Here is a 12,461-nt window from a genome sequence, read left to right as displayed (position 1 = left end):
AAGGGAACAGTTTCCAGTCCCAAAACAGCAGTAGGTGACCAGGAGTGTCTTAGAAAGAGCAACTTTTATTAGAAAAAAAAAAAAAAAAAAAGCACAGAGAAATGCAAGTCCTTCCCCAAGCCCGACAAGCAGGATCAGCTCCAGGGGCAGCAGCAGATTCCCACACTGAATTTATCACCACAGTGGTTGCTCAAGGCACAACCCAAACCCAAAGAATGGCCCCAATAGGAGAATTTCAGCCCTTTGCCCATGGCACCCTAAAGCCACCCTAAAGTCCTCGAAAGAGCATCCCCCATCCCTGCTGGGTGGGCTCAGCAGCCATGGGAATGCAGCAAAGGGCTCAGGAGCAAAGACAAGAGGGAAATGGGGCCCAGCACAGGGCACTCAGCTCTGTGAAATACCCCAAACAGGGCTGTGGCCATGGCCAGGGCCAGCTCACCCTCCCCTGGATCACTGGATGAAGGGTCACTGCTTGCAGGGGCAGGGGACGGCAGGGACAAGGACAAGTCTCTGGTTCAGCTGCATGTGGAGGGAAACACCAGGGCCAAGTCCCCCCTTCTTCCATGAGACATCTTCGAGCACTCGTGTAGCTTCGTGAACATCAGCCTCTGGTTGGGCTCCTCTGGCAGTGACAGCCTGGCAGGGGTGACAGCTGCTTGCCCTACCTGCCCCAGGCAGCAGGGACAGACATGGTCCATGGATGTGCAGCTGGAACTCCCTCAGCCAGGCAGGTTCTCGCCCCACTGACATCCTCCAGCTGCCAGGGAGCCGTGTGGGGGATCCCCTTTGCCAGGGCAGTTCTGGGGCACAGGCAGAGATCAGGAACAGAACAGCAAAATGTGGTGGGCAAACAAGGCAGGAGCTTGCCTTCAGCATCTGTGGGGAGCCTGTAGGCCTGGACACCCACAGACAGGCAGTGAGTGGGGACTAGGGGCACAGGGAGACTCTTCCAGGCTTCTTCCTTCCCATCCCACAAGCAGAGGACCCCATGACCTGGGCTGCACCCACACATGGCACAGGGGACTCATGGCAGTGGCTGCTGGACGGTTGGGTAGGACTGGGCTTTGGTCTTTGGAGTAAACCAGTTTTTCCCAGATGGTCTGATACCACAGCTGGTATTACTGCAACTGCAAAAGAAAGTGGGAACCACTGAGGCTGTGCCTGAGGCTGCAACCCCCTCAGATGCAGCTGCTTTAACCAGGACAGCGGCTGTCCCCAGCAGGGGATGGGGCAGACAGGCATCCCCTAAATCCCATGACAGGCCACGTCCCTTCTCCTCCCAGACCAGAGTCCTTCTCTCCCTTACAGATGCCCCCAGCTGTCCCCTCCTGCTGACTCCCCAAAGTCACAGGGTCCTGATTAGCCCACGTCACCTCTCCCCTTACATCCTGGCTCTGCCTCTGCCTCAGATGATGCACCAGGTTCCAGAGCAGCTCCATAATTACCTTGGTGTCTCCAGAGGTGTCTCCAGGCTGCTTTATCCAGACGTCTCGCTTTGCCAGGCTGTTGATTCTCCGGATTTCCTGCAAACAGGAGAGTCACAAGTGACAGGACTAAGTTTTCCCCATGCATTTTGTGCAGCCTTGCCTTGGTCTGACTGTATCCAAACCTTGAAGGACACATTGTCCAGGTAAAACCAGCCAGCTTCAGAATGGGGACACCCTCAAAGCCTAGTGCAGCTCCAGCCACAGAAGTGGAACAGGCACTATTAAAGGAGAACTGATCAAGGAGCTGCAGGCTTTCCCCAGGAGTCACTCCAGGAACAAACCCTTTGCTGGCACAGCTGCCTGGCACAGACACGTCTGGGCAGTGCTGATCTCCCAGCCCAGCCTGGATTCACCTTCCCTGGCTTCACCTTCCCTGACTTCAGGGCTGGGCTGGAGCTGTGCTTCTTGGGCCAGTTGGCTGCCACGAGCAGTGGCCAAAGCCCTCCCTGCTGTGAGCAGTGAGACCTGCTGAGCCCCTCCTTTCCAAGAACACCAAACAAGCCTGGGGCCAAAGGCTCTCTTGTCCCTCTCCTGCACATGTCCAGGGAGTAGCCACGGTGGCCAAGTGGTGACCTCTGAGTCCCCTTGGCTGAGCACTTTGCACCCACAGCCACAAGACCCCCTATTTTTGGGGGGTTGGTTTCACATGGGGGTGCAGATGACTCCAGACCCCTCATGCACCAGGACCTCTGCAAGCACACACAGGTCTCCAAGCCCTTCAGAGCTGAAGGGCTGAGCACACAGCTCCTCTCCCACTGCCCTCCAGGCAGAGCTGCTCATCCAGGCAGAGGAGATGGATGGCAGAGATGGGATCATGCTGGGGTGGCAGGGTCAGGTACCCCTGCGTGTCCTGGGACATGCACCCAGCTGGCTCCCGCTCCCTCCTCAACCCACCAAGGGCTGGAATCAGCTGTCTTGGGAATTTTGGGCTCACAATCAGGACACAGCAACCAGTAGAGCCCTGATATCTCATCATGGTGGCCCTGCAGCTCTGAGACCTCCAAACCTGGCTAAACTGCTCTCAAACCCTTTAATAGGTTCAGCCAAGGGTTCATCCACCCTTCAATCCTGCCCCAAGGTGCAGCACCATGTCCTGTGAGACTGCCTGGTCTCCGGGCTCTCACTTGAGGGTGACACAAGCTGGTACCTTGCTGTTTTCCTCCTTGGCAGGCTCCTGAGCTCGGCTGATCCACAGATTAATACGGGATGTCACCGACCCTGGGATCTTCAGGTTGTCCTGTGGCACAGAGAGGGACACCAGGGTTACAGCAGTGGCTCTCCCTCTGCACGAATGTAACCCGGCCCAGTCCCCAGGGTACGAGGAGACAGAGCGGAGCTGCAGCAGGCAGAGCCCAGCCCACACACTGGCTCCATCCCAGCTCCTCAAATTCCAGTGCTCGGCAGGAACCCACACAGTGCCGGGGCAGCTCCTGTGCCCAAACGCAGCCCTGGCACCCAGCTCCCACCAATCCCTGCAGCAGCCTGCCAGGCTGAGCCTGGTATCCAAAGCGGGGAAGATTTGCCCCAAAGCCGGTGCCTGCCCCAGCACAGACCCGCTCGGAGGTCCCCGCTCAGCGCCGCTCCTGCCTCACCTTCCTGAGAGCCGCCGGCTCCGCCTTGATGGGAGCACTTCTCTCGAAGAAATTGCGCTTGCTCGCCACCCCCTCCGAGGAGAGCAGGCGACTCTTCTGGGCAGGCACGGAGGATTTCACCCCCTCCGAGCGCTGGGAGAGAGAGGGGTGTCAGCAGGACTGTGCTGCATCCCGGGATGAGAAGTCCAGCTTCTGGCTCATATCCTGAGCTCCTTGGTGTCTGGTCCCCTCCTGCCCATCACCAGCTCACAGCCTTGTGCACTGCTTCCTCCAATGGACCACAGCATCCCCAGACCCCCTCCAAGGGTCCCTGCTCCTAAAACCCTGAGGCCAATCCCTTTTCCTGCCTGGGACCATCTCCTTCATCCCCATCAGCTCTGGTATTTGGTGCAGCTCAGGCCCTCCCCACTCAGCTCCAGGCCACCCCTCTATGCCTCCCCACACATCTCTCCCACCCCTGCCTGGCTCTGCCAAGGGCCCTGGGTACCTGCACAGCCGAGTTGTACTTTTCCAGCTTCTCCCCAATGGTGCTGTTGCTGCCTGGGATCCTCAGACTCGCACTGAGGAAGAAGAAGAGTTGAAACCAGCTCCCCCAAGATCTCCTGGGATCAGCCCAGGGTCCTGGGGAGCTGCACTTGGCAGGAGACGGCCCTGTCCCACCCAGGCACTCCTGCATCTGTCTGGGTCCTACATCATCTGGGTGTCCCTGCCTTTCCAGGGCCACACTGAACACTGAAATATCTCGGAGCTCCTCAGCCTGCCCTGGGTTAGCTCTGCCAGCTCTGAACTGCATTGTCCCAGTGTCAGTGTGGCTCTGCCTACAGCATGCACCTGCCCAAGGTGGGGTGGAGGATCCCTTGATCTGGTCGCTGTCAGGCTGCTCACGGACCTGTTTTGATGTCCCCATGGATGGGACCTGTGCAGACCCAAGCACCAACATGGAACTACATGACCCCAGAGAAGTGGGGGCTTGCTGGGGGATATTGGAGCAACCTGGGACAGTGGAGGATGTTCCTGCCCATGGCAGGGGTTCGAATGAGATCTTTAGGGTCCCTTGGAACCCAAACCGTTCTGTGGTTCCAGGATCTCATTCAGATGCAAGCTGCACATTGGACATTGTCCTGCCCCCTGCCAAGCATCACTGCCCATCCACTCCCGAAAGCTGGGGACCAATGTCCAGATCTGTGCCAGGCCTGTCAGGCCCCAGCACCTCCTCCTCCCTTGGAAAACAAAGGATGGCCATTCCTGCCCAGCAGGAACAAAGCAACACGACGAAAGGTGCTGACCTCCTTGTGAGAGGGCTTTGGCTCTCTTCTTTCTGCTTCTTGGAGATGATCTGGAAGAGACAAGGAGAGGAGATCCTACAGTGAACTCTGGTTATCCAAGATAAGCATGGGAGACACTATCTCACTGATCTCCCCCAGGAAAGCTCCATTTGCACCCACACCAGAGCTTATCTCATATCTCAAAGCTCCCCAGACTATAGATACATTATGGTGATAACAGTTTTATTCCCAGTAAAGCCTCATGGAAGTCAATCAAGTGTAGCCAGTCAGCCCTGACTTGCAGCAGGGATGATCTTGACAGTTCTTGGCTTTCCCAGCCTCTTCAATCACTTTATTCCAGAGATCTCTTTTGAAATGAAATATATTCTCAGACTGTAACATGGGATGAGAGGGAGGATGGATGTTATTTTTATCCTGTGCTTTCACATAAGACTGGAAAGGCTGGAAGGTGGATGGCAATTCCTGTGGCTCTGGAAATTCTGAGGACAATGAGTTGCCTGTTTTCTCATCGCTTCCCGTAAGTTTTCTGGCCAGCACAAGGTGGAAGAACTGGACATGTTCATCCTCACAAGCCTTCAGTCAGACATGAGGAGGAAAACGGGGGGAAGAGGGAAGCAGGACTGCAGTGCCCAGACCAAGGGTAAGTTTTGAACACACTTCTAGGAACAAGTTCTGCCCACATAATCCAGAGGCCAACGCAATCCTTCCTTCCCCCCATCCTCCACTGCCTCAACAGAATCCTTTCCCCACCTGCTTTAGCTCTTACCCTAAAGGAGACGGTTCTGGGGCTGGCCCGTCGGATGGAGCTGCTGAAGGTGACGTGAGTTGGAGAAGGGTCTGGCTTTTCTGCAGGTTCATCTCGGGGAGGGGACAGCTGGATTACCTGCTTTGAGGGGTTCCTGGATGGCTGCTGAGGGAAAAGATCTCAGATGCATCCCTGCAGAGCCTGCAGAGAGGACTGAGGTGCAGGAGGTGAGCAGACAGGGTGGGAACTGGGTTGGAGGCTGGAGTTTGAGATCAAAATCCTCCAAACCTTTCCTGTCTCCGCTGGACATACAGAGTCCCAAACAGCCCTTCAGTGCCACCATGAAGCAGGACTTGCTGGAGAAGGTGATCAGGACAGCACACACCAGGGAGGGGAAGGAGGTGGTGGGACCCCGTCCACCAGCTTGTGCTTTGCAGCTCTCAGAAAAACCTTCCTCAAAATCCTTCGGGTTCCATTTCCCTCCTGGTACTTTTGGGCTGTGTCTTTCTCTGGTCCTCCCAGCACCCAGGACCTTTCCCCCCGAGGCCTGGTGCCCCATCCACTCCTGCCTACCTGCTGCTCCAGAGATGAGGACACCACTGAGGTTTTCTCTTCTGTGCTGTGGTTCCCCACCCTGGTGAGGATCTTCACCTCGCGGAGCCGGCAGCTCCCCACCTCTGGCGGCTCCTTGGCCTCCTTCCTCTGCTCCCCCTGAGGAGTCTGCACTCCTTGGTCTTTGTCCTGGAGCCGTGCCCTCACCACCACCTTCCTCTCGGAGGCTGGCTCCAGGTTCTTGTCTCCTGGCGGGTCCCCTCTGCCCTTGGCCGCCTCCTGAGCCCGCTCTGCAGCCCGGCTGCTCTCCTGCCTCCCACGGGGCTGTGGCTCTGTCTCTGGGCAGCTTTCTCCTACTCCTGGCTCCTTCTGCTCCTTCTCTTGCCTCGGCTTTTCGGACACAGGTGGGAGGCACCTCGTCCTTCTCCCTTCTCGTGTCTTCTGCACCTCTGAGAGCTTTCGCTCCTCCCCATCCTCTGGAGACTGCGGCTTCACCAGGGATGAAGGTCTAGGAACAGGGACAACATGGGATGACAACCTCAGCACCTGGGGTTAGAGGGGTGGATTTCATGCTGCAAGTGAGGCAAAAGGCTCTGGATAGGGACATAAAAATCCCACAAACATCCTGGAGTCCTCCCTGCAGACCAAGGCTTGCAGCCACTCTGATCCCCATCACCCCAGCTCAGCTGTCTGAGAAAAAGTTTGGATTAAAATTCTTTTTTTTTTTTCCTTTCTGTTGTAGAGATGGAGCATTTCTGCAGCCTCATCCCAGGACACCAGCACCCACCAAGTCCTGTACAAAGGAGATCCAGCCTCAGGGCAGTGTGCTGGGTCTGCTGCTGGATAAGTGTGGCTGTGACTCTTCACTGGAGGAAAAATCCCACCAATTTAAAGTGGGAAGTGTTGATTGGAAGTCAATCTGTTCTGGCAGGTCCACCCACAGTCCCAACATGACCTGTGAAAAGCTGTTTCCCCTCCTTCCCCCAGGCAAACAGGCAAAAGCCTGGGAAGGGGCAGAAGGACACCTGGCAGGCTGTGTCTGCACACTCCCAGGATTGGGGAGGAGATGGGATAACATTTGCCCTCCTCCTGAACTGCAATCACCACACGGCCAGCCTGTGTCAGCACCGGGGAAGAGGAACTTGTCCTTCCCACCTGGTTCATTGTAGTCACGCCCAGCCCCCCTCCACCCCATATCCCGCCCAAGCATCCTGACTCCATCCTGTCTGAAACACAGGAACACCTCTGGAGTGGGAGCCTCACTGCAGACACAAACCACCTAAATCCTGGACACTTCCAGAATCAATTCAGCGAGTGAGTCAGGTTGTGTAAGGGCAGCCTGGTCCCAGAGTACGTCCAAACCCCAGCTCCCTGCAGCCAGGGACTTTGGAAGCACCACTGGAAAGCCCTTGGGTCAGATCCCCACTTCAGCAAAGGTGCCACAGCGTCACTGTGAGGTTCAGAGGGGCAGCACAGCCAGCCAGGCTCTGCCTGCTCTGCTCTCCCGCCCTGCAGAGCTGGGCACCCCTTACCTGCTGCAGATCCCACCTGCAGCACCATCCTGAGCTCGGCCCTGGCACCAGCCCTCCCGCAGCACTCGGGCTCCTGTGCCGTGGGGAGCCCACCCGAGAGGCTCCCCCCTTGTGCTCCTCCTGGGAGCCCATCCCTCCTCCCGAGGGCTGCTGGCTGGAGCACAGCTCTTCCCACAGCTGAGCCCTCCCTCAGCCAGGAGCCGCCCGCAGCAGCAGCTGCCAGGGCCCGCTGTCAGGAGCGAGGCCAATGGCAGCAGGACCCCACAGACCTGCTGGAAGCTGGGCTGGTGTCCTTGGCAGGGCTGGCAGGTTCCTCATCCGTGGATGTGGATGACAGCAGGCTCCGGTGCCTTCGCCGGCGCTCTCTCTGCTGCTCTTCCTCATCCTCCAGGGTCCTCTGCCTGGCCAGGCTGTTTGGGAAGAAACACAAGGACGTGGGGATGCTTGTCCTGCATGGGCACCCTGAAGCCCTGGTGCCAGACAAGAAAGGAACTGCTACACCCTGGGCAAGGCCAAGGGCTGACAGAAGTCACCTTGCTGGAGGAGAGCGAGGCCAGCACGAGCCAAGTGCCCCAAAGTGCTCTCACTCCACCCAGCTGATGCAGGCCCTTCTCAAAGCAAGCACTTGACTTCCCAACTCCTATTTTCTCCTGCTGGGGGGAGCACTCATTTCAAAGGAGTCCCTGGATTAAGCAAACCTTGCAGGGGAAGGATATTGAACCTGTAACTCAGCCAGACCAGAACCCTTGAGCTACCACAGAGATCTCACCCACACAAACTGGAAGGGTAACCACTATGGCACAAGATTTTAGGCCAAAACCAGGCTGTGGTGATGACAACTTAATTATTATAGAGCAAAAAGCCTCAAATGCAAAGTATCAGAGGCTGAAGGCAACTGCTGAGAGGTTCTGCCTGGGGATGGGGCTGGCAGCTTCTCTTCCCCCCTGCATGTGCCTGGACTGAGAATTGTTTATAACCACAGACTGAGCCAAAAAGACAAGGTTTGGAATAATCTTTAAGCATTTTATTTTGCACAAGCCAAATGTGTTTGGGGTTTTTTTGGGTTTTTTTTGGTTTTTTTTTTTTTTTTTTTTTTTCTTTTTGGGGTTTTGTTTTAATAAAATGCCACTTGGAATAAAATGTTGTCTGGAAAACACCAGCTCTGCCATTCTTTCTTTGTGCCAAAGCTGCCCACCCTCTGTACTGGTGCATGAAATGTGTTGGAAAATATTTTTATTGGCTGGATGGAGCTTTTCAGAGTCAGGTTCATCTGCCCCAACATGAGCCCTCAATCAGCCACAAACACTGCAGGGAACCCCACGGAGCTCCCGGCACCCCAACAGAGCCTCCCTGCTCAGGGTCCGTGCCAGAACCTCATCCCACCTCCGGCCAGGCTCAGGCTTTGCCATGAATTTGACTTTTAGCGAAAGTCAGAGGGGCAGGGCCGCGTTAAAGCGAGCGAGGACTCGCGGCTGGTTCCGAGTTACTGAGTAATCGCAGCCGGTCATAAATTAAACCGCTTTACCCCCCGCGAGTGTTTGCGGCTTCTGTTCTTCCTGCTCGGGCAGGCGGGAGCGCGGCGGGGCCAGCGGAGCGCGAAGGGCGCCCGGACCCGGCCGAGAGCTCGGGGCTGGGGACAGGCCGGGCTGGGGACAGGGCAGCGCCGGGCTCTGCTGCCCTGCCCTGCCCTCCGCTCACCCCACCGCCGAACAGCCCCAGCAGCAATCGGACCCACGGCTGGGGAGCTCCGGCCGGGCTCCGATGCCACGCTCGGTACCGGGACAGACGGGGCTGGCGAAGGCTGGGATGTGCCCAGGGAGCATCCCCAGCCGGGACAGCCCGGCCGTGTTTGCACAGCCCCGGCGCTCTCCGGGCAGCGATCCCTGCGCACACGTCCCAGCGGCAGGCTCCCGGGTCGGGGGACACACATCCCGGGGCCTCTGCACTCCTGTCCCTCGAGCAGTGACAGCACAGAGCACTAATGCCGGCCTAAAGCCTCACGACGACCGGGTACTTTGATTTTACAGTCTCCTTCGAAGTGAAAATAGGATTTTCCTGCCTTGAATTACCGCGGCTCCTTCTGAGGCAGCACAAAGCCTGGCACTATCCACAGGCAGCTCCTCGTTATTTGTAATTAAGCGATCCACCCATCAGGCTATGGATTTGCTCTGTCAATATTTCCCTCCTCTTTTCAAAGAGGGATTTATTTTTCGCTGTCTTGCCTTTTTTAACTCAAAGAGATAAGTAAAAAACTTTGGCAAGTGTCCCTGCCTTGTCCTCTCCTGCCCTGTCAATGATTAGTGCAGAGATTTCTGACACTTCTGCTGTTTCTGTGCTGCCTCATCTCAGGAGAGCTCAGGAAATGCCTTTGGGGTTGTGAAGCACACGGGGTGCAGGACCCAGCTGGGCTGGTGTTGGGGTAGGTCCGTGGCTCAGGGGAGATGGATCTGGACAGGGCTGGAGTGGCCTCTGGATCTGTCCCCAGAGGCAGCTGAGAGCTAGTAGCCTCCGAGCAGTGCGGTCTCCAGTAAAATAAGGAAGTTTTTCACAGTGAGAGTGGGGAGGCCCAGGCACAGAGTGCCCAGAGCAGCTGTGGCTGCCTCTGGATCCATGGAAGTGTCCAAGGTCAGGCTGGGATAGTAGAAGGTGTCCTTGTCCATGGCAGGCGGTGGAACTGGATGGGATTTGAGGTCCCTTCCAACCCAAACCATTCTGGGATTCTGTAAACTTCCCTTTCTTACACCTGGTACTGAGATTTGCAATTAAGTCTCGGAGCCATAACATCCACTTGGGCCAGGGTTCCTGCTCTGATTTGTGGGACAGCGTGGCTCTGTGAGTTTCCATCACCGCTCCCGCAGAGCCAAGGCTGGCAGGGCTCCCCTGGGGTCTGCAGGGGGTCAGGGCTGATCCCACCTCACCCCAGCCTTGTGTGAGCGCCTGACCCACCCCAGGGTGCCCAGGAGCCTCCCCTACTCTGGAGCAGTCTTTGGGAAGGCCGAGGGAGCTGGCGGTGCTGCGGGGATTGCTCAGGGATTGCTCAGTCAGTGCCGCTGAATCAGGGCTTGCTCAGCACAGGATGGGCTGCGGTGTCCGCAGGACACACACCCAGGGGCTGCATGGGCATGGGGGAGGGGAAACGCCCCCAGCCAGCTCAGAGCAAGTCTGGAAATAGTCTCAGGTAGTCTGTTCCCCAAAGAAAGGCAAAACAGACCCAAAATGTATCCAGCATGGGGCGAGAATGCTTATCCAGGTAATTTTCCTGTGCCTGGCTCAGCTTCCCCAGGCAGCAGAAACAAAAACGCCTCTGATCTTGCCCAGCCACAAGAAACCCCAGCAGCTCCGCGCTCTCGTGGGGCTGGCATTCACCCCTGCAAACAACAAACACCCCCAGGGCAGCTGCCCCCTCCTCCCATCCTCCCCAAGCCCCTTCGGCCACCAGCAGCCCACCCTCACCCCTCCCTGCCGGCGATGGGAAGGGTTAAGCATTAATCCACGGCACTTACCTGGAGAGATCGGACCAGTTCCTTCTGCTAAAGGACATTCCTGCCACCCGGGAGTTTCAGAGAGGCCCCGGAACCTGAGCAGGCATCCAGGCCAAGGTGCCGTGGGAGCCGCGGCGATCAGCGCTGCCCGGAGACTGCTCCCCGAGAAGGGAAGGAGGGAGGGAGGAACTCCCTGCAAGGTTATTTCCCTGTGCACCTTTACCCTGCCAGCCTCCTGCTCCCACCAGCTGCATCACATGGTTCCTTATCTACCTGACACAGGCAGGGCTGTGATTTGTGTGCCAGCGGCGCGGGGCGAGAGCCGCCCTGCCCAGCAGTGCCACGCAAAACCAGAGCCCTCCTCGCTGCCAGGCTCCGAGCCGGGACCCGCGGCTCGGGCCATCCACGTCTCCCAGGGTTTCGGAGACAACTCCCTGCAGAGAACCTGTTCTACCAGCCACAATCCACCAGTCAACAACTCCGGCAGCCCGGCGGAGGAGGTGAATTACCCCGGGCCGAGTGGGAGGAGGTTGGCTCCCGGGGATCCAAAACAGTCATTAAACACCTCCGGCTGGGCGCAGTCCAGCCCTTTCCAAAGAGCTTGGGAGGGTCCCCTGCTCCTTCCAACCCTTTCTAGATGTCTCGAATGGAGCTGTCAAGGTCTTCTCATTCTCGAGCTTTGTGCAGCAGTGAGCACTCAGAGAGTCTCGGAGGGGCCTGGGGCATGGCGGGATCCAATTTTTGTGTACTGGAGCTCTGTGCCAGAGAGGACCTGTGTGCCCAGCTTTATCCTGCACCTGGACCCAGCCCATCAAACCCATCCCCCTCTGGCTGTGCCCACCCTTACACCAAGGGCAGGTGTGAAGCCACGGGGTCACTGCCTTTACTGGGGGAATGGGGGTTGTCTTAGGGGAGGATGGGGGACCCAGGCACAGCAGAGCTGGGTCCCTTTCTGGATTTTCCTACAGCATGGCCACAACCCCAGTGCTCGGGCTGCCAGGCACTATTCCCTGCAGGAAATGTCATCCTGGACCCCTTGAGTACAACCTCTGCTCCCAGTGAGACCCATCCCTGCACCAGCCCGAGGAACTGGTTGTGAGGCTGGGCTGGCCCTGCATGCTTCCAGCCCACAGGGGTGTGCCATGACCTGAGCAACGATTTTAATCAAAGGTTCCTGATTAAAAGCCCATTTCTAGGAGATAGCCCTGTCAAACGAGCCGCCCGCTCCAAGCAGGGCTCGCTCTCTGCTCTTCTTTCTTCTTGCAGTAATCGCTCATCTTTCAAGTGTTTTCATATACACAGAGAATTCAGTTAGTTGTGGCATAAGGGAAAAAAATTACTTAAATAACCTTGCAAGCATCCTGCTAATTGCTGACAGACTATATATAGCAGTCCAGCATCAGCAGCTCCTCTAGAGCAATAAAAACTCTGTGATTAATGCACGGCGCTCACAAAACTCATTGCCAAAGGACAGCACTGGAGCACAGGACTTAGCGGGGTTTTCCAAAGGATTAGACTGAACGTGGCAGTGAAAGAACACCCCCAGCTAGGATCTACACAGCAAAGGAATATAAAACCTCCCAGTCTGCAATTCCTCTGGTTATTAAGTTGAAGAAATTCTAGATGGGCATTTAGTGCCTGGGGATTAGTCAGAGGATGAGCCTGGCTGACACTCGCCCCCTCACTGACACTTGCCCCTTCCTGGGGCTTTATTTGCAGCTCAGAAACCTTTGAAGCTGAACAGTTTCCTCTTTATTCAAGATCCCTCAGAGGGTTTCTCCTCCA

The 12,461-nt window shown here is 56.9% G+C and overlaps 1 protein-coding gene across 1 annotated transcript; it reads right to left on the bottom strand.

The window, feature by feature from the left end:
- Nucleotides 1–45: 45 nt before the first annotated feature.
- On the bottom strand, nucleotides 46–11,364 carry LAD1 (ladinin 1). Its single transcript, XM_068173092.1, has 10 exons — nucleotides 10,698–11,364; nucleotides 7,464–7,604; nucleotides 5,684–6,170; nucleotides 5,132–5,275; nucleotides 4,366–4,415; nucleotides 3,567–3,639; nucleotides 3,080–3,211; nucleotides 2,635–2,724; nucleotides 1,446–1,523; nucleotides 46–1,127 (listed from the first exon to the last, which is right to left on the bottom strand). Exons 1-10 carry the CDS (start codon nucleotides 10,733–10,735, stop codon nucleotides 1,119–1,121), a joined length of 1,242 nt encoding a protein of 413 aa, XP_068029193.1. The 5' UTR covers nucleotides 10,736–11,364; the 3' UTR covers nucleotides 46–1,118.
- Between the last annotated feature and the right edge of the window lie 1,097 nt (nucleotides 11,365–12,461).

This window comes from Anomalospiza imberbis, chromosome 26, assembly GCF_031753505.1.
Source record: "Anomalospiza imberbis isolate Cuckoo-Finch-1a 21T00152 chromosome 26, ASM3175350v1, whole genome shotgun sequence".
Taxonomy (NCBI): Eukaryota; Metazoa; Chordata; class Aves; order Passeriformes; family Viduidae; genus Anomalospiza; species Anomalospiza imberbis.
This window is presented reverse-complemented; position numbering and strand designations above follow the sequence as displayed.